General features: G+C 35.7%; 1 protein-coding gene across 23 annotated transcripts in view; it reads left to right on the plus strand.

The window, feature by feature from the left end:
* IKZF2 (IKAROS family zinc finger 2) overlaps positions 1–22,940 on the plus strand; it is a 305,347-nt gene that overhangs the window by 173,134 nt on the left and 109,273 nt on the right. For 21 of the 23 annotated variants that reach the window (XM_064286717.1, XM_023541832.2, XM_023541830.2 and 18 more), the window contains 3 exons: positions 2,249–2,392; positions 8,014–18,625; positions 21,048–21,156. In XM_064286717.1, coding sequence (XP_064142787.1) covers positions 2,249–2,392; positions 8,014–8,738 — 869 coding nt within the window. In that variant the 3' untranslated portion in view covers positions 8,739–18,625; positions 21,048–21,156. The remainder of the gene's footprint in view (positions 1–2,248; positions 2,393–8,013; positions 18,626–21,047; positions 21,157–22,940) is intronic. The other 2 variants (XM_023541843.2, XM_064286718.1) reach the window with 1 other exon arrangement.

Genomic DNA, 22,940 nt, shown 5'->3' on the forward strand with positions numbered 1-22,940 from the left:
GACAAGAGCTCTGCTGAAGTCAATATTTTCAGTTCACATGAGCTTCATTGAACTTGGGCCAAATATGAATTGAGTGGATGTGGTGTGGGGCAGTTCCCATACCCAGGTTTCATTTTGAGTGTTAAATGTGTGCAAATATGAAAATTCAGGGTGAAACTTAAAGCAAAACTGCCAAATTTTAGGCTATTCATTTCAAAACTAATTAGTATATTCAATTTTGGGGCAAACCCTTTTAACCAGTTTAGCAGTTTTTTTAGCAAAATTTACACCAACAATTTTTTTCATTCTTTCATTTTTGATCTTGGTTCGTGACATATTTTCATCTTTGACCTGCTATTTTTTTAGTTATTTAGTTATTTTTAATAATGTAATAAGTGCCTGTGAATTCACCACCCAAAAGAAAGATTAAGGTTTTGACAATAATCTATGTCTAATTACATGGTGCCAAACCACCACTATGTCACCGTTTTGCCCTGTCTCGCTTACCTGAATTCTTTGGTAATCTTTTCTTTGCTTTTCTTTTTATATACATGGTTTTACTTTAACTGTATATCTTGTTAAATTATGTGTGTGTATTTTTTTATATACATACATATATGTATATATATATATACACACACACACACATCTATGCATATATATATGCTTTTTACTTGTTTGTAAAAGAATATATAATATTCTATATAGTATCTTGAGGCTTAACATTTTCCACTTAATGATATAGATTGTATCAGTGTAGAAAATGACCTAAGTGTTTCCTTGTTTCTGAATCTTGTCTTAGATTTTTCCCCCAAATTTACATCCAGTATTTGCAGAATTCCTTATTCATAGCCAAAGGACCTCTTATAAAATGCAGATTAAAGGTTAAATTTTTCTGCCCATCTACCAGAATACAGCAGGTTAACCAAAACTTAGATTGAAGATGAATTTCTTTAAACATGTCTGGTTTAGGAAAATATTTTTCTGATGCCACTTTTTATTTCTTCAAAATCAGCAACCTGAGTTGGTTATTAAATAGGTCACCTGCATTGTGCACTGGACTTTCTTAACTTTGGTCTCTTGCTTTCTCATGTTATTTTAGCATCAGGCAGCAGAATCCCCTTATAAAAGAGAATGTGTTGCCCTTCACACAGTGGGGATACCCTGTACCAATGAAGGGAGCAGAGTAAATCATTTTACAGTGTTGCCCTTCACACAGTGGGGATACCCTGTACCAATGAAGGGAGCAGAGTGAATCATTTTACAGTGCATGCTGAATCTGAAGATATGAAACCCTCGGGGCTCCAGACAGCACTGAGACAAGTGCAATGGGAGCATGCAATAATAATCAAGAAAGAATAAATTACAGTTTTTCCTGTGAACACTGGTTTTAATCAACTGATCTGTCTCGGATGTCACTTTATCCTCATTTAAATGTTCTTTGACAGCATTTCCACTCAAACACAATTTTTTTAAGATCTTTTTTGATGCCACGTGTCAGTATCTAATATAGTAGTCCATAGCAACTTAGAGAAATGGGAGAAAGTAGGAGCAGCATTGGAGAGTTGATTTGAAATGAATTAGGGCAGTAGTTTAGTGAGCCAATGTGCCAGTTTGGATATGGATTCTCTTATCCTACTGACGAGCTCTTTTTAAAATAAATTACAACCGTAAAGCTGCTACAGTTTACTATGCATAGACATGTTCAGATCTGGATCTCCTTCATGAAAGCTGCTTTATGCTGGCATTTAAGCTACTGGGGCAGTAGGGCTTACAGCTCATTCAGCTCCACAAAGCTGCAGGAAAATACCTAGGTGGAAAAACTGAACTCTGTGTGTCTGTTTAAGCTTTCCTGCAAATCAAGTTGACTTTCTTAAATTATTTTAGAAAAATAAACTCCGAAAGCCTGGAGAATAGTGTAGCCTTAGCACTATTGATTTTAATCAGTGTAAAAAAAAACTCTTTCAGAGGAATAAGATGAGAAACAAGATAAACACATTTGCCACCAATAGAAGCAACAATTTATGTCATTGATTTGAGAGAGACTTGGATGAAAACAGATCCTGTGTGTGTGTGTCTCTGTGTGTGTGTGTGTATGTAAAATTAGAGAGTATACTTTCACGCTAGACATTATTCTTTCTACTTGCTTTTATTCAAGTATACTAGCTTAACGTTTGTATAACACATATTCAGATGACAAATTCAGCTATATATCTTTCAAAATGTTGAAGAAATTATCAGATTGCATTTTTTGTATGGTTTTATATAGTACCTCCTATGGAAGATTGTAAGGAACAAGAGCCTATTATGGACAACAATATTTCTCTGGTGCCTTTTGAGAGACCTGCTGTCATAGAGAAGCTCACGGGGAATATGGGAAAACGTAAAAGCTCCACTCCACAAAAGTTTGTGGGTAAGCATTAAAAATGCTTTTATTTCTTTAAAAGGTAGTTTTAATGACCAAAGGCATATCCCACATCTTAGAAAATTATAGGGTATATTTTCAGTTCATGAAATAAATACCAGTCTCTTTTCTCCATTCTTCTTTACTCCCTGCCAGTCCGTGTGCACCACACTCACACACAGATACACACACACACACACTTAGGCCTATGGGTCTAAGAGAAATAAAGGGAGGGACTGATAATAGTAGCTCACTGTCTTGCAATGAAATGAAATGTAAGTTGAAATGACATGTATTAACTCTTAACTTACTTAAAAAATAATAAAGAGTTAATGGGAAATGGTATGGCCCGTCACAGTGGTTGAGTGCTCAGCTGCTAACCGAAAGGTAAGCAGTTCTAACCCATCAGACGCTCCTTGGGAGAAAGATGTGGCAGTCTGCTTCTGTAAAGATTACAGCCTTGGAAACATTATGGGGCAGTTCTGCTCTGTCCTGCAGGGCCACTGTAGGTCAGAATCGACTCGATGGCAACAGGTTTTTTTTTTTTTTTTTTTTTTTGCCAGTTTAATACTCTGTTTTAAAATTTTCATTAGCATCAGGTTTTTAACTGTTTTCTTTGTGTGATCTAGAGTGAAGAGAGCTAATTGTAATTTTTTTTTCAGAATTCTACATTAGAAATCTTATACAATGCACATACAAAATGGTTCATATGTGGATCTATAGGTTCTACTTTGTTTTCACCCAAACTGATGGTTTTAGACTGAGAAGATTAAGCATTACATATTTAGACTTTTTCATTTCCAGGCTCTTAAATAGAGCAACTTAGTCTTTGATGTACTCAGACTTAGCATTATTCTGATTATTCTGATGAGGTGTCTAGGATACAAAAAGCATCAAACCTTTAAAAAAAAAAGTATGAATAATAGAGACTCAATATAAAGATTATCATTTATTATATATATATCTATTAGACATTATATAAGATAAAAAGAAGAGATAAAAATATTCAAAAGAACACTGTGGGACATTCTGACATGTGTTAAATGGTGATTCGGAAAAAAAATCTTTCCTTTGATTATTTCAGGGAAGAAAGAGTAAAGAAATCCTCTTACTTCAATAAACACCTTGAGAGAGTTTCCTTTCAATCTAAAGTTGAAGAACCAACAAATCACCAAAATATCACTTTTAGAGTAGCTAAAGGGGTGATCACTGAAAGAAGGATAAAGGGGGATTCAAAGGATGATAGTTCATACTAGGTCAGTTTAAGACTCCTGAGTTTATACTCAAAGGCCTGCATTGGGCTCTAGGTAATTTACTTCCTCTCCCCTCCCTTCCTCCTTCCCTTCCTTTCTTCCTTCCTCTCTCTCTCTCTCTCTCTATCATCTGTTGTTCTTTATGTCTTCAGTTCAGTTATTTTAAAACTGTATTCATTTGACAGAAGTCCATTAAATGCCTATATCTCAACTAGACATTGAGAAAATGTGAAATACATTGTCATCATTCTTTCTGTCTTCTCAGTTTATAAAGTTCTGCTCTTTGGAACATTTTCGTCATGTTTCCTATGACTTAGAGGTGCTAATCTCAGTTTGATTTGATTATGTTCCTTAGAAAAGTATGAACGAATTTTTTAAATTATAATATGACTTTAAATATGACAGTAAATTTTTGTTAAAAAATCGAGGTACTTTTCCTTTATTTGGACTTCACATTCTAATAGTAATATATAATAAGCAGCAGGTTGGGTAACTATTTCTGTGATGATTTTTGAAATAAAAATTTGGTCATTCAGCATTTATTGTAAATTCCTTTTTTCCATGTTCCTCAGATAAATACTGTTCTTTTACCTCATCAAGCTCTCTAGGCAGATGCTCCCTAAACTATTTGTATAACTATTTTCCTCCTCCTCTTTTCCTATGCAGCTTAGATTTCATCATTAGTTGCTTTTACCTTTCTTGCCAACATTTTTGACTCCTTGCCTTGTTGTTCTTCTATCATCTTCTGGCAAAACCCCATTCTCTAGTGAATCAGACCAAGTGGCTTCTTCATATCTACATCTCAGTGCTTAGTACTTTTAGAAAAAAAAAAATCCCACAGCTTTACCAATTTATTTCACTCTATATAAATGAATAAATGGTCTTAAATATCATTTGGCCCATCCATACTCTCTAGCATCACGTCTTTAATCCATCTCTGAACAGTCATTCTCCTACTCTTCGCTCTGCCCGTTTCAAACCTTCTCTGTTCTTCTCAAACACGTTATCTCACTCCTTGATGACCTTATCTAAATCTGCAGGAAAAAAAAAAATCAATTGAAAATGATTTCAGTATATTATCATCAAACCCATGGAATTATGTGCACCCAAATGAATACTTTGTTCATTTTTTCTAATTAAGATGAGTTATTCTGAAATTCTCCTTTCTTGTCCCCTCAAACACCTCACACTATTACTTTTCGTCTTTCTCACTTGTCTTCAACCTCTCCCGTCTGTTAGCATATTTCTGTCAGCATTTAATGTGATAAACTCTCATCATTGAAAAAAGAAAATCCTCTTTCAAACCCAGGTCTCAAAGATGGAGTTGTTGAAAGAATTCTCTGTACTTGATTTTCATAACTTCTTTTTACTCATCCCCCATTGCATGTAACCTGACTTTCTTCCTCATTTTCCACCTCACGTGAAGGTCACCACCAGCTTCCATATTGCCAAATCCAGTGGACACTTTTTAGGCTATACCTTATAGGACACCTGAACAGCATTTGTCACTACTGAGTGGTCCTTTCCTGTTGAAAAACTCTCTTTCCTCAGTTTCTATAACACTGATCTTTCTTGCATTTCCTCCAGTTTCTCTGACTTGTCTTTTTCAGTCCTCTTTAACAGCTATGCAAATGGGTCGAAAATACTAATGGAAGCACCTAATCATATGCCTAAATATTTTAAGTTAAGCAGAAAAACTGTTAAAATATGTTTAACCGCCTAACTTGGAAGACAGGCTTCAAATATAGAATTCTCAGATTTCTCGGAATCCACACCAAAACTTGATAGCATAGGCAGAACCACCCATTGGTCTGCAGCAGGCCAGTCCCCCGTTTTCCCACTTCTGGTTCTGTCTGGTATTAAAAGGGGCCTCACACACATGTGTGTAGATGCTCCAGTCTGCACATCCAAGTACTTTTCACACTGTAGCCACACAAACACACATAAAAGGGTGTGCCTTGGCCACTCTCAGGCCTGGCCGTGTGTATAACAGCAACACATTTGGTAACCAAGAGGATGGACCCTATAAAGAGACCTGTGCAGGCCCTGGAAGCAGGTTCAGAGCCTTTGGGCCAGGAATTCTGTAGTCCTGGGTTCCCAGAGTGTTGTCTAGAGGAGGTGAAGGTGAGCTCCAAATAAATGTGTCCCTTGGCCCCATAGGCTCCTCATTCCATGAGGAGCAAGACCCAGGGCTCTCTGAACATGGGGCCCAGGGCAGGAGACCCTCCTGCCCTGGCCTGTGGGTGGGCATAAAAAATTGGTGTTCTTCCGGGTTCTATTTTTGTGCTCTTTTCTTCACACTTTATCTATGCCTGGGTGATACCATCTATTCCCATAGCTTCAGAAGTTACTTTGTATCAAGCCCAGATTTCTCTCCTGAGTTTGAGACCATATCTAAGTGCTTTCTGGGCATGACTCTTACTCTCATGGTCTTCCTCAAAGTGAACTCATCATCTTTTTTATCTCATTGCTAACCATGCTGTTTCCCAGGCCAGAAACCTGGGCTTCCTTTAACTTCTTTCTCCTTCTCATTCTCTGTGTCCAGATAATTGCCAAGTCCTAGCAATTGTAACTTTCTCTCCATTCCACTGACTTTGCTTCATCTCCACTGCCACTACACGAGTTCAGGCCACTGTGATCACTATTACAGAAACTTCCTAACCACTCTTGGCTAATGAATAACTAATCAGGACACTCCCCTGTTTAAAACCCTTCAATCCTATAGCTCTCAGGATAAAACGGAAATTCTTTGGTTTTTTGAATGAAGCCCTATATTATCCGACCTCTTATTTCTCACTGTTTTCCACTTTTAATAATTTTGAAATATAAGTAATTACTTGAACAAGTCATGTCCTCCTGCCTCTGAGCCTCCCAGCAGCTTCTCCACCCCTCATGTTCTTTTACGTGGCTAACATTTACAATTAAATTCCTGCATCTGATGCTACTTTGTTCAAGAAGTCTTCCTTTCCTCCTCTAGTATGAGTTAAGTATTCCCCTTATTTGATACCACAGAATGTATCACATTGTATTCTAAATGATCCCTAAATTGCTGTCACTCCCTGTAAACTATAAGCCCTTTCAGAACATAAATCAGGTTTGTCTAGCTTAACTTTGAAACTCTTTTGACATTGAGATACCTTAATTCAGATGCCATGAGATAATTTTTAATCATTTTTTTTGTTCCGTTTTTATTAGTCATCACCATAACTCTGACTCCACTTGGAAGCCCTTTCTTTAAATCTTAAATACTACTAACTACCCTAAAGTGCTTTTCCAGAATGTAGTTCTGTGGATCAACACTCCGTATCAACATCACAAGTTAGACATCCTTCCAAAACAACATACTTGACATTTGTAAGAAGTCCACTTGTATTTTTATTTTTAAAACTAGGTAACTAGTTGGAGACCACAGTGTTTTAGTGACAGAGTTTTAAAAAGTTGAAGTATTCGGTCCAAAAATGGCAGTATTTGAAGGAAAAAAATCAATTACTCCTTCCATTTTAAGCACTAGAAATCTTTTGTAGTTAATATTCAGATACTTATGTTGTAGCAAAATTAGATATGTTGATGTAAATATTAAAGAGAAAACTTTTTGAACATCTTTCAGTCAAGGAAAAAAACTAACGGTGCACATACCAGCAGCATCACATGTAAAAATGAAAAATTATCAGATTCAAGAAGCAAAACAAAGAAAAATGAGATTTTCCAAGCTTATGAGTAGGTACTTTTAGAAATAATTTCTAATTTTATTTTTAAATAGCCCTAAGTTTCATCCAATGTATAAAGCAATACAACTTTTTAAAGTATTTTAATAATGATACTTTTTAGACTCTCTAGAAAGACATATAATATCTCTATAATTTTTTTTTTTCCTAAATGGAAGTTAAGTCAACTAAATTAACTCTTCATAACAGTGAGGTGACAGACGTTGTATCCATATCCCGTTGCTTTTATGATCTCTGTAGCTCAGTCACTCATTTTCACAGTATGTGAAAACACGCGTAGTCCTTGACTTATTTTCGCCTGCTAGTTCTTTCTCCTGTAGCCCCTGAGTTCTGAACAAGTGAAAATTTTAATAGAGAATGAAAATGAGATAACACACTCCACCATACTTGTCAGGCTAGATGCATTCTCATGATGGCATTAGAACAAGTACAAATGGCTTGTGAAATTTTTGTGACTGATCCTCTTTGTATGTGAGGTGTATTTTGTGTTTCTCCGCAGAATTAATTAAAGAGCCCAAATGCTTGATCTGAAGGATAAGACGTACCACATTATGGAAGATGGGGGGTATTAACTTTGTATACTTCTTATATTTTTAATCCAATCACTGATTTTGCTGTATTGTTTTTTTTTCCCCCCTTCTTTTCCTTTCAGGGGAAAAGCTCATGCGATTCAGCTACCCTGATATTCACTTTGATATGAACTTAACATATGAGAAGGAAGCTGAGCTGATGCAGTCTCATATGATGGACCAAGCCATCAACAATGCAATCACCTACCTTGGAGCTGAGGCCCTTCACCCTCTGATGCAGCACCCGCCAAGCACAATCGCTGAGGTGGCCCCAGTTATAAGCTCAGCTTATACTCAGGTCTATCATCCAAATAGGATAGAAAGGCCCATTAGCAGGGAAACCTCTGATAGTCATGAAAACAACATGGATGGCCCTATCTCACTCATCAGACCAAAGAGTCGACCCCAGGAAAGAGAGGCCTCTCCCAGCAATAGCTGCCTGGATTCTACTGACTCAGAAAGCAGCCATGATGACCGCCAGTCCTACCAAGGAAACCCTGCCTTAAATCCCAAGAGGAAACAAAGCCCAGCTTACATGAAGGAGGATGTCAAAGCTTTGGATACCTCCAAGGCTTCTAAGGGCTCTCTGAAGGACATCTACAAGGTCTTTAATGGAGAAGGAGAACAGATTAGGGCCTTCAAATGTGAGCACTGCCGAGTCCTTTTCCTAGACCATGTCATGTACACCATTCACATGGGTTGCCATGGCTACCGGGACCCACTGGAATGCAACATCTGTGGCTATAGAAGCCAGGACCGTTACGAGTTTTCATCACACATTGTTCGAGGGGAGCACACATTCCACTAGGCCTTTTCATTCCAAAGGGGACCCCTATGAAGTAAAGAACTGCACATGAAGAAATACTGCACTTACAATCCCACCTTCCCTCAGATCTTGACATACCTTTTATTATTTTTTTTTTAATATTACTGCCAGAAATTCTTATTTTGTGGACGCAGTGTCATTTGCTCTGCCTAATTACAATAAGGAAGAAACAGAACAGTGAAGGGACGGGATATTGTTTTTGATAACTTGGCTTGTTTATTTTGTGAGAATTTAAGAGCAGTTCATTTCTGCCATGCATAGATATAAGGTATATCATGCTTTGAAAAGTCACTTGATCCGTATAGGTTGACCTAAGAGATCCTAATTTGCCACTGATATTCAGGAGTATGAATGAAGACAGGAAAGTTTAGAGTTTTCTTGGTAAGACTTTCACAGTTTAAAATAGTGTAAGTAATTTTAGTCGTCAAAGAAGAATTTGTTTCAAAATGTAAACCATTTTTTTTTCTCTCTTTCTAGAGATCATGGAACACAAATCAAACGCATTGTTATTTTCAGTGGTAACTCCTAGAATGAGTTGTTTTTGTGGGTTCTATGTTTACTTCCCCTATGGAATTTATAATATAGTATGCTATACACTGTACCATATAGCAGACTTTTGAACTACAGGTAGTTAAGGACCACCAACAAACAATACATGTGAGGTCCTGTGATCTTATTTTTCTAAACTTAAGCACTGTTTTTCCATAGTTTTGATGACTGGCATTTTGTAGACACCCTGGCAGCCTTACTTTTAACACCTTTAATGAATAGTATTTTTTATCTAGTTTTCAGAATAACATATGGTCTAAGAGTGGCTAAGAGGCAGGCAGTAGTTTTCAGGTAGGACTTCTACTTTTCAAAAATTCATCTGGAAAGTTTTGTCTTTTTTTTTTAAGTTGTAATGTGATGGCAGTATATTATACATATTTGTGTCTAAAAGTATGCTTATGATTGTCACTTTATCAGCATTTAATCAGTGTTAACCAGTCAGCAGAAAAATATAATTAGGCTAACAGTAGGGGGAAAAAAACACTTAGAAATTCTTTTTCTGGTATTTCTCTTTTCACTGGTTTTTCAAGCTGTGACTACCCAGTGTTCTATCCATAGTCCATTCATCTTTTACTCTTTTGAGTAGAATGTCTTTAAAAATCTTGCTATAGGCTGTTTCTAACAAAATATCCTTGGAACAATTGCAAATTTGACCTGAATGTGGCAACTTGAACCCTGTAACGTTATTCAACTAGGGCTACTTATTCTACTGTTTCTTCAGTAATGATATTTACCATTTTTGGTGCAAGGAAAATTAAACTTCTTTGTCACCTGTACGTTGGACTACAGATAAAAAAAGGAAAACAAACAAGTTTACTTTATCCTTCTTAGAATCTGGAACGTGACTGAACCTCCAAGGAAGAGTGACTGTGTCCTGTACATTTTTCTATTTCAAAACCATTCACTTACGTATAATTTCTTGTCAGAAGTGAAATCTCAGTTCCTTAATACAAACTTTTTCTTCTTTTAATCCATACATGACATATGGGTGAATCTGTATTTCATGTGCAGATTTTAATTGCACTTATGTGGGTGCTCTGTTTTTCTTTCAGTCCAGCAGTGTTAGAGGGGAGAAACCGAGTGATACCGATTGAACTCATTTGGGGTGGACACAATTGGAAGGCATGTGTTTAGGGAGCACAGGCATGTCTGTGACTGGATTGTCTGGTAACCATCTGTGAATACTGAGATTTTGTTATCAGTTAAGTAACTGATTGCTCTAGAATATCATTAATTAGGATGCTGAATCTATATTTCTTTATACAGTGTGATGTGAGCACTACCAAGATTAGAGACTGTGGACAGATAAGCAAATCTGGCCCCAGTACTGCTGATAACTCATCTTCTAGTTTACCATATGCTTATTTAATCAACTTCTAAGCACTAGAGCTAGGCAAAAATAGCTAGAACTAGGCAAAAATCAGCTCTCTTTTATTTGGGTTTCTAGTCCCTGTCATTTTTTTTTTTTTTTTGAGAGATATCTATTAATTTAATGCTGACAGAATGCACAGAGATATATGAGATGTATTAAATAGAATGTCAACTATTACATTTTTTTTCTGCATGCCTTGATATATTTGAATATGCAGTTTATTCAATGGGAAAGTATGTCTTTGAGAATCTCTCATCCCAGCCACCCTCTCACCGTTCCCAAATAATAATTGGATTTTTTTTCCCCCTTTTGAAAGAAGGTAAATACTTCTAAGGTCAATGATTTTGCGTTCTACTGATTTAAGGAAGCTTTTCAGCCACGGTCAGTATGTTCATAACTTTGGCTATGTGTAAATTTCTTCTGGCATCAGTCTCTGAATTCCTGCTTTACTCCCACCCCCACCCCCACCCCAGTGAATGAACAATCATGTGCCTGCTGCCTTGGGGCAAGACTGTATGTGGATGGACCTAAAGAGATGTATAGGAAGGACCTCTGAAAACAGTGCAAATCGCTCTCCTTTTCTGATTTCATCTTTTTGGGACTTTTTTTACTGAAGAGAGTTAATGTTTGTGAGAGTGTATTTGCTACAGATGTACCATTGTATTTCCTTACCTTCTGTGATACCAGGAACAGAAAGGTAGAGATTGCCCAGAGCGTGGCAGGGAGGGACAAATGAGGGCAGGGTCAATTCAGAGGTTCAGGTTAGAAAATACTTAGTGGACATAGTGCTTTCTGAGAAACTCTGGATGGCTGTGTTTGCATGCTTCTTCTTCACAAAAAGAAATTTACAAGGTAACAATACCTAAAAATAGATACAAAGGTCAGACACCAAATAAATCAAGTTTTACATAACGGTTGTATGCCCAGTTTATTTAGGTGAGAATTTATATTACAGGAAGTCTTTGAGGGGCATGAAAATAGGTTACCCTCTATTTTTCAGTTTGGCAAATATTCAGAAATCTATCACATTGCTTTGCCCTGATTTTGCCTAGAATTTTATCTCCAGCTCTTGTTGGAATAAAAGTATGCTGCCTCTCTTTCTAATATAGTGATTAATCACTTTTAAAAAGACATTCTAATTGGCTTTTTGAAACAGTGAAAGTGACCTGTAGGCAGATTGGAAGAGATTTCAAGTTGTTAAAAGGAAACATTCCATAGATAATTTTCCGGAGGGTCAAAATGGGAGAATGAGATTGGGATTTAGACTTAGCTACAAAATACAGTGTCCCTCCTACATACATAAATACAAGGAATTGTATTTATCAATCACAGTGTGTGTGTGTGTATATATGTATATATGTCGTACACCACACATATCCATACATTTTATAAAGAAAACTCATGAAGAGAAGCAATTAGAGTGATCAGATGTGTGCAAGAGCATAAAGAGAGTTCAAATTATAGTTGACACCTGAGCAATTTAGTGGGTTTAAGAAACACTAAAGAAGTTATTAGTGTGTCTTTATGACTAGTGGCAACTATTAAACCCTGGGTCTTCAGAATCTCCTTCCAGAACGAAACAAAACAAGCCAACAAAAAAAGACTTTAAGCTGATTTAATATAACCTCTAAATTGAAAGAAATATAAACTCCTATTTGAGTAGGAGGAAAGAAACCGGAAATAAAAATTTTCAACTTTTACTTGTTGGTGAGGCTGATAGTTTTTTTTTTATTTATAGATTTTGTGTCTCAGTTGTACATCTTGCAAAAACGATGTAATCTTTATGATATATTTTATAAATGTTTAACAAAATTTATATCAGAGAAGGCATTTACATGAAAATTATTTTACTTACTTTCCAAATTGTATTTCGTTCTGTCTCCAAAATAATCCCTTATGGCAGAAAAAGAGCAGAAGAGACTGCAAAAATATACAACAAAAATCTGTATGCTCCTAGCTTCAAGGCACGACTTAGGTTCTAAAAGGTACTGGCTACATTTTTTTTTAACTTTGGATTGTTCATTTTAGAAAAAAGAATGTCACATGTGTGATCATCTTTAATCATATATATTAGTAAGTACTATCTATATGAAGATTGTTCTAAAACAGAAAATTCCCAAATCCAAAAGAAAAAAACAAGTGGAGTGAAATTTAAATGTGTATAAAGAAGTTACAGATGTTTTTAACCCTCCAGTTTCTGCAAAATAATTAAAATATACAGTAACTGGGCTCTTAAGATCCTGAATTTAATGTATTAAATACTTATAAAATTTCTTTATGTTGGTGCCTTTTAAAAATGCATTGAGAGAGTGTTGATTAGCCACTGTTGCTCTACAGCACTTTTATTATGTATTTCTAAAAACCACTTAAAATTGAGTACTTATATAATTCATCTCTGTGTTCTTAGGGCAGAACTGTTAGAGGGAGCCCCCATAATTTCCCAATTTCAGCTTAGCTGTTTAAAGTAAAAAGAAACCTTAGAACCAGATTTTAATATCTTTTTAGTTTGATAGCTTTTCCAAATACCATTACAAGATGATGCAGGTGAAACTTGAGGTAAAGTGAGATTAGAGCTGTGAATCGCATAGTATGTGTTTTTGTTTTGTTTTGTTCTTAAGGAAGAATCAGTTCTGTATCATACAAGGATTTATTAGTGGAACTTTCAGTTAATAAAATACAGTATTGTTTTGGAATTTCATCCACGGACTAGTGTTGTAGTCTTGGAACTGGTGTCTTCTAACCTGTTAATGTTTTATGGAATAATGTTAAAAAGCAGGTAATTAGTTCTCCTTGAACAAAACAAAACTGAACAGTCACATCGATTTGCTGTTCTCCAAAACATAACCTCAAATGGTCTCATGCCGTGGTCGTGTATTACTTGCTACGAATGTGTTAGGATACGACAGCTTTTATAAAAAGGAGCTGCTGGTGATACAAAGCAAATGTCACGTGACCAAGAAGCTGTGATACGCTACTGTTTCTTTTTATCATAGTGTATTGCTAGGCCAAATAATGACACCTTGAATATTTTTACATTTATTGCAGAAACTTAAATTTTAGAATTGCCATAAGGTTTTTATGTAACATTCTATTTCTAGCTTTTTAGTTTTATCTTGCTGTACTGTAAGTTTGTGGGTATTTTTCACATGCACCCTTGAAAATAAGTTCATAATTCTATTTATGGGGTTTTTCTCCCATAACATTGCATTTGTGTATTTTCTGTATAAATTTGTGAATTAACCTTTATCCGTACAAAGAGTGGTACACGAATGACTAGTTTTCTAAGATGTCATTTTTATTGTGAATAAAATCTAAAATTTAGAGGCCCTCTGCTAAGTACCATAATACAGCATATAACTTCAAAAATAAAAATAAGCCACTTTGCAGTCAATTGGGCCTTCAAATTACCTCAAGTGACACAGTAAGAAAGCTTCTTGAACGGGTAGAGGTCACTGAATCCCCTACTATGCACTTACCAGGATTTAACTTAATTTACTGGAAATAGATTTTATAAAAATGAATACACTGTAATAAGGGAAGGACTCTTTTTTTTTTTTTAAGTAGTTCAAATTCTGAAACTGTGATAAAAAATTTTGACTGTCAAGCACTCTCAGATTTTGAACGTAAATCACTTCCCCTTCTGTGTAACAAAGCTCTCTTTGTTATCTCTGTTAAATTTTGTAAACTGTCCCCCATCTCTTCCTCTCCTCTCTGTCCATCTCCCTTCTGTCATTGTTTCTGGAGGTCTCTGCCTTTCTTTTTTCCCCTTACTAGTTTGAACATTAGATCAATTCTTATTTCCAATTCATCAGTCTCTTAAGTCTTATTTTGTTGTGTGTTTTATTGGCTGTATAGCCTGTTGATGTATTTTTATACTCAAGTATAGTTTTGTATTAAAAATAAATAGATGAAAAATAGTAAGGTATATAAAACCTTTGTGTTACTTTAACTTTTAAAAATTGGGTACCTAAAATATGACTCCAGAGATTATGTAATCGTAACCTGGTACATTTGCCTTTCTTTTTGTTGAATTTTACATTCTAATTTGTTTTTTCTCCTAAAACACATATCATGAGAGACTAGACAGTTTTTTGCAAGTATTTAGAAAAATGCTAAAAATGTAAAACAAAAAGTCTTAACTTTCTCTCAGTTGGGGGAAAAATGCTTTAACATTACTATAATTATATTCCAGGTTTGGAGGAAGGGGGTCTTCAGGCCCTGTGTTTGCTCTTAATAGTTGAACCTTTTAGACCATGTGTTATTTGCAAACTCAGAATGGTTGCTTCTTCTTTTTAGTTAAAAATATGTTTTTCTTTTTTTTTTCTGTACAAGTGCAATACTTCCCTTGAAGTCTTAAAAACTATGGTTTTTCTTTTCTGGCCTATTCTTTAAAAAATAAACCTAAACAAACCCATTGCTGTCGAGTCAAATTCTGACTCATAGTGATCATATAGGACAGAACAGAACTGCCCCATAGGGCTTCCAAGGATATAAATCTTTACGGAAGCAGACTGCCATACCTTTCTCCCAAGGAGCAGCTGGTAGGTTTGAACCACTGACCTTTCTGTTAACAGCTGAGTGCTTATTCACTGTGCCACCAGGGCTCCTTTTTATTCTTTCCTTAGCTAATGACAGAATGAAACCATTAAAAATCATGTTTTTTTAAATGACACAATAAGTAAAAAAAAAAAAAAAAAAAGCCCACATTCAAATGATTTGAGAGTGTGGAAACCATGGGTCTAATCTCATGGCATCTTTATTTAGGCTAAATTTCCATTTAAATAATCTTTTGTCTGAGAAATGTCTCCTGAAGTTGAAATTCTTAAAGACTGAATTTTCTCCTTTGACCCTTGCTCAGTGCTCTAAATTAAGAACTTAATATTTTTTTATTCATGTCTCTGCTTTTGGAAATGAACTTTAAAATAAGAGCAAAGCACTTCATTCAGTTGTAAACACGTATCACCTATTGGAGAAAATTTTAAATATTTGGAGCAGTCCTGTTTTCAAACAAATTTAAGTAAGGAGTATTTTTTATATGATACATATTTATATGTAGTTTTTTTAATGCTGGTTTTCTTTCTTTTTTTTTTTTTTAATACCTGTACCCCTGTAGTGAAACTGCTGTAATGTAAATACATGTTTTGTTAAAAGATAACATTTCTTTGTCATTTCTTTTAAAGACAGTTACTGCATTTGTACAGTAGCTATGTGTCTTGGCCATTCTAGATTGTTTTTTCTTTAACAATACCAAAGGTAATTAGACTGTTTTAAAGACTAATTGCTTTACAGTTTCTAGGATATTTTGAGTTTTAGAAGCAAAGAAAAAAATAATAATAATAGGTCAAACCAGTAAACCTCATTTTTTTTTTCAAACTAATAATTTGGAGAAAATAAAAACTATTGTTTTAAACAGAAATATATATATAAATATATATATGTAAAATTAAAATTTCAGACCTTGTATGTCAGGTTTGCTCATTGTAATGTAGTTTTTTAAGGCTCAAATTACCATACCTCAGAAAATGAGGTTTACGATGGAAATACTGAACAGTCTTTGCAGCTGTGTGACAAGTCACCCCTGGAGACCTCCACTAAACAGTTTTATCACAGCAGACTAAAATGTGGGACTTGTATTTTCTTTGTTTTTAATGCACACGCATACATGTTTTGTGCATGTATGTGGGTACTGTGTATATGTGTATGAGTGCTGTATATGCATGTGTGAGTGTGTATCCGTATGTGTGTACAACTAAAGCTGCAGAAACTTTGTAATACTTTGTGAAAAGGATTATATTATAAAGGTTTGTACTGTCTGAGTGCACAGCTACTGGAATAAATTTAGGGAATCTCAGGAACAAGCATATAATTTGTCCAAGATTTATTTCTTCTCAGAAGTGTAAGTGCAGTTTTTAATTCTGTATATTATTTAATATTTTACCAATAAAAATAAACTTCTGACATAAAAAGTTTGCTATAAAAACTTCCTGGTGAAAATTCTGTACACAAACACCTCTTCCAAATACAGATGACTATATAATGTTGAATGGTATCAGGTTAATTTATCATTGCTCTTGTGTATCGGTGCCACTTCTTGACCCATGATTTGCAGACATGTAAAATCAGTAATCTTTATCTCAGTCATTAGTCCAACATCATCGTTACTATGGAATCCACCATACCAGAGTACAGTGCATTCCATGATTTGTTAAGAATGACATCTCTTTGCTCTTTGGTTTTCATACATGTATTACCCTTAAACCCAATCTAAGTGGTATGTATGTGAGATCCTTTCCCCTTTTTACAGAAGTGACTTGCTCAAAAGTAGATACAGAAGTACACAAGTGGTCCACGTAATGGTCAATAACCGTATTAGAAATCAGTATTTCTTAGGAGTGAGACCAAGAAAGAATAAGTTTTAAGTCTTAGAGATTGTTTAATTACACTGGCAAAAACTTGGGTGACTGTCCTGCTTCATGTTGTACTGCTATTGTGTGAGTCACAGACTTCTCACTCAGATTCCAGAATGCAGTATATCTTTTGCCAGAAAAAAAGTTTGTTCTGTTGCAAACATCTTCATAACCAGAAATGTCAAAAGGACACGTATTGCAAACCCTTTTTATTTAGCTTTAGCTATCTGCTCCTCCCCCATGCAAGTTTAAAGCACACCATCCCCTTTGAAAGAGCTATCAGAGTTTTTCTTCCTGGATAAGTATTTACAAAATTCCATGGATATTTATCACATTCCCCAATAATTTCACTTCCAAATGCCACAAAGAATGAAAAATGCTACAATCTGAGTGAACTTTTCTTCCATAACCATCTCTGAATTCAAAATACTAACTTAAGGGGGAAGAGTGCAAACAGGGAGAGCAGAGAGGCAAAAAGGATGAGATTACCGAATTACTCTTTAGTATTGAGTTTATGACAGTTCCCTTCAAAATCAGCAAGAAATATTTTACCATTTCTTGTGATATTAACAAGAGCCAAATGAGAAGTATTTTTTGAAAACTTCTCATATACTCCTGAATTTTTTATTGCAGTAGAGTCAGAATCGATAATTAAAATCAGTATGATTGGAAGACTTTCTTATCAACATACTCAAACCAAAGGAATGCTGTTGGAGTGTGGGTCACATGATGAAGTTCATTTAGCATTTTAGCAACTCTGCCTCCTGCCCTTAGAGGTTGTAAGATGGACGTGAAGTCCAAATGATTAATGCACTCAGCAGCTCCTTGAAAATTTGAAGGTTTGCATCCACCCAGAGGTGCCTAGAAAGAAAGGTCTGGCAATCGTCTGAAAAATCAGCCATTGAAAGCCCAATGGAGCACAGTCCTATCCTAACACATGGGGCCACCATGAGTCAGAATCAATTTCATGGCAACTGGTTTAGGTTTAAGATTAACAAATTAAACTTTCAGCAAAACCTCATGTTTTGTTAATAGCCCTACTGAAAGTTCCCAGTGTGGATATTTAATTTCTCACTGAAGGACCCAACAAGAAGAACAATTGGTAAATGAGGATTTTGCTGCTTTTCTCCAGTTTAGCCAATCATCTGAGGATGGTGCTCCTATAAACTAGCGTAACAAGCAGACAGGAGAAATTGATGAAAAAAAGTGATTTGGATGTCTGTAATCCCATATAAAAAAGGGGGATGAAAATGGGGAGAGATCCTAGAAAATATATGCTCTGCCTGAGAAAAATAAATGTGTTAGCTTTGTTCTCAGCTGATGCTTTACAGCCTTGGAATGTATCTTGGGTGAGATCAACTGCCTCTAATTTGAAATTTGTCAGGCACAGGACAAATCTCAGAACAGTAAAAAGAGATGCTGCCCATATTGGTGTTGAGTTGTTTGTTCCAGCAACCCTTAGAAGACTGGTGTGAGCCTGATCATCAGAACAGTTAGAACATTTGTGAAGAAACAAGATCTTTAAGTCCTTTGTTACCAAGGTAAGAAGGAAATAAGGGTATTTATATTGGGCTCAACAGGACCTTCGCTAAGTGTATTACTAAACTGGGAGGGGAAACCCTGGTGGCATAGTGGTTAAGAGCTCCAGCTGCTAACCAAAGGTTGACAGTTTGAATCCATCAGGCGCCCCTTGGAAACTATGGGGCAGTTGTATTCTGTCCTATAGGGTCACTATGAGTTGGAATTGACTTGATAGCAAAATGGGAGGAATCGCTCAATGCTATTATTTTGCCTCAACAGGTGGAAGTTGGGGTCAGAGTCAACTGTCACCACTGTGAGTGCTTAGCCAAAAACCTGGATGGGGAAATAAGAGAATTTAACTAAGACGGAATAGAAAGAGCCCAAATTATATCAGTGTCTTGGACCCATGTATTGGTTCTGATTCGGTGGACTTAGAAGCTTAAAAGCCCCAACAGCTTTAGCAAATGATGGAGGTGTCTCCAACTCTTCATTCTAGCATAACATCCCCCATTTAAAAGTAGAGATGCATAATGTAGGGTATTTGGCGATTATAATAGTAAAAGTGGTGCATAGCTTAGAAGCAAAATATTCCTGCCCAGATAGTGAGTGACCTTCTTTACTTCATTTCTTTCCTGTTTTTTTTTTCCCTTTCACTGTTTTTTTTCTCTTGAAGTTCATCTACATTTTACTCCAGCTCCTTTCTCTTAATCTTCACTTCTCCACATAAACCTTTTTTTCTATCCCCCCTCCTCTACATAAGCTTTTTTACCGTTTGCTATCTGTTCTCCTTGACCCTGTCACTATTCTGATTAACCCAGTGCCCTCGAGTCCGATTAGCTAACCTGAAATACAATCTCTATCAGTATAAGTAGTTTAATGCAACCTGAATATACATAAGTTTTAACCAAGCCCTTTTAAAAAAGTATTTTACAAATTAGTACAATTGTTCCTGGCTTTCTGTCTCAAAATTGCTATGGAAAGTGTCCCTGTTACTTTACCTTCATTTTACTGGTAAGGAATTAAGTTCAGATTGACTTTGTTTATACCAAGAAAACTCGTTGTCGAGTTGATTCCGACTCATAGGGACCCTAAAGGATAGAGCAGAACTGCCCCATAGGATTTCCAAGACTGTAATCTTTAGGGAAGCAGGTTACCACATTTTTCTCTCTCCAGAGTGGCTGGTGGGTTCCAACTGCCGACCTTTTGATTAGCAGCCAAGTGCTCAACCACTGTACCACCAAGGCTCCTACTTTGTTTATAAACACTCCCAAATCAGTGAAAAAGCTAAAACTAGACTTTAATTCCTGATATATTTAGTCCAATGTTTTATTTTCTAAAGTACTTTATTCAGCATTTGATTGATTTATGGATGACAAAAAATAATTTGTTTTAGGAGATACACCTTATACATAATGTTTTTCTTATTCTATTTTTTAAACAGAATGATCTCAGTTGAACTGGCTGGCACAGTCAGGAGGTTGAGAACTACAGTATTAAGTAAACAAAACAAGCAAAAAACCCATTGTTGTTGAGTCAATTCCAATTCGTTTCGACCCTATAGAACAGAGTAGAACTGCCCCATAGGGTTTCCAAGGAGCAGCTGGTGAATTCGAACTGCTAACCTTTTGGTTAGCAGCTGTAGCTCTTAAACACTGTACCACCGGGGCTCCACAATATTAAGTAGCAGGACAAAAAAATCTGGAATTAAAATTTTGCTGAAAAAGAAAATTTTAATATATAAATTATCCTAACTTGGTCTTCTAAATACTCCTTTTATACTTAATTTAAATAAGTGTAGGTTTTTGTTTGTTTTACTAGATTTCCCCCACGTTGATGAAATACTAGTACTTTTCTAAATCATTCTCTCTCTCCATATATCAATTCTCATTTTCTTTCCTTCTTTCACTGTAGAATGTCATTTCTACTATTTATACTTTCATTTATTTGTTTTATTCCTCTGTTCTTAAAAACCTTTAGCTGACTGTCATGACATAATATGAAGTAATCAATACTGGAAACTCTGGCCATGATAGCCAAGTTTTTTTTCAGTAATATGGTTGTCATTTTATTATATCCTCCAAATTCAATGAGCAGTATAAACATTGTGCTTATTCTTCTTAGGTGCTAAAAACCTATCTACTAGCTTATCTCTTTACTGTTATTTCTATAAAAACAAACAAACAAAAAACCTTGCTGTCAAGTTGATTCCGACTTATAGCAACCCTATAGGACAGAGTAGAACTGCCCCATACTGTTCCCAAAGAGCAGCTGGTGGATTCGAGATGCCTACCTTTTGGTTAGCATCTGAGCTCTTAACCCCTGTGTATTATCTCTATAGCATAAGGGTATTTCCAACATTCATCCCCAATCCCAAAACTCTGGCTATTCTGAACTGAGTCATATATTTAACATAAAATCAAACCTCATGTTATCTAACCTTAGGAATGATACATGGTATTACCATTTGGAATTTCTTGGCTTTGACCTGAGAAGATTCCCCGTCTTCAGGAATGGTTACGCCTATCATCATGTTCTCCTTGTCTTCTACAAGGTAAGTAATAACCTGATTTCTTTGGCCTTTAAACAGTCTATTCTTTGTCTCCCCACCTCACGCCACCTCCCTTCACTCTTGTTTTCATTTGTATTTTTTGCATCAGATTGTAACATGCATTTATATTATTATCATTTGATAACTCAAGGAGGAAAAAACTGGGACAGCAAATGACTCATGTTTTTCCAAACTCTTAGCCAAATTATAGTCTCATCCTAACAAACGGTAGTTTGGCTATACCATAATACTGATACGTTTTCCAAGCTACAAGTATAAGCCTGGCATTTTCTGCTTTCTTCTTTAATGTCTTGACAAATAAGATCATAGCTGAGAAAGTGATCACTTGGTCACATAACAAGCTTGAGAAACACATGGGTGAAAGGACAATAGAACTTTATTTACCAAGAAGAATTAAAGTAGTTTTCTTGAAGTTTGGAGATAAGAAGTGGGCCATTGCCATATTCTTTTGGGATAGAGAGGAGCTCTATCTTAAGCTTATTTAACTCAAGTTCCCCCCCTCCCCGCTTGTGTTTAATTGAATCTTTAACATGCAGTAATTTTAGCAATTTATACTACAGTATGCTGAAAAACCTGTATGTTCTCTAGCTTAATTATAAAAATGTGCTCTTTGCTTTATTATTATTATCTTTAAGCATCATCTTGAGAGACCAGCCACCGTATTCAATATGATATCTCTTAGCCTAAATAAAATACCCATTTGTACTAACATATTTTGAGCTCTCCTTAGAGTAATTTATCCTGGTTCATAGTTTCTAACCCACAGAACACATAATACTTAGGAGTTTTGTATGATGCAGTCAGTTAGTGAATTTTTACATAGCAGAATGACATTTTGCTATGTAAAAATTCACTAACATCCCATTCTGTCAAAGTAGACTATCTTAATGAGCTGGTCACTTTTAAAAAAAAAAAAAAAAGAAAGAAAGAGTAAGCTATCATAGTATGCTAGGATATTCGGTACACTTGGGGTTGGCTATGTTATATTCCTGTATCTGACTCATAGAACATATGGCACAATCAGCTCAGTTCAAAATGAAAAAGCACTGAAGAACCCCAAGAAATGACCAAGATAATGCATGGTAGGTGTTTCTCTTTCTGTGATATGTGGCTCATAATAGTATCAGTAGGCCATGCCAGCCACATTCCTAATGTGTATATAGTCCAACTACACTTATTAGTCACCACACAGAAGTTTATAAGTAGCTTAGGGCAATACTGATGCCCCATGGTAACTTGGCACATCCAAGAATCACGTATCAGTAACGTCAACCTATCAGCCTACTATTGGGCAGTGAATGTCACACCAGCGCAGGACTGAAGTGCAACTGCTATAATTTATTCATTTATTCTAACGTGAAATCTGTATAACCCCTGGCTTCTATTTATCTGTTTGTTCTTTAGTTCTGTGTGGGCTGAGTTATAAATAACCCTTTTATTTCTCAGAAGCAAAGCCTTTTTCTGCTTTCTTGTTTTTAAGAGAGAACTATTTTTGCTGTTTTGAAACTGTGTAAATTACAAAAGCAATAGTCTAAGAGAATTGATCCAGTCCTGTTTTACTCTTCTAAATATGTTTTGGTCTATGAGATCTGAATTAATTCCATTTGTCCAGACTATTATGGCAGAATTCCATAATAAAACTATTTGGAGAAACAAGGACAGCTACATCACTGGCCGTCTGAATGACGGTAAGAGTGAATGACTTATCCCACCGCATTTATCACTGTGTACAAAACAGACCTGATTTATATGTAGTAACACCTAAT

This window comes from Loxodonta africana, chromosome 6 (genome assembly GCF_030014295.1).
Source record: "Loxodonta africana isolate mLoxAfr1 chromosome 6, mLoxAfr1.hap2, whole genome shotgun sequence".
Lineage (NCBI taxonomy): Eukaryota > Metazoa > Chordata > Mammalia > Proboscidea > Elephantidae > Loxodonta > Loxodonta africana.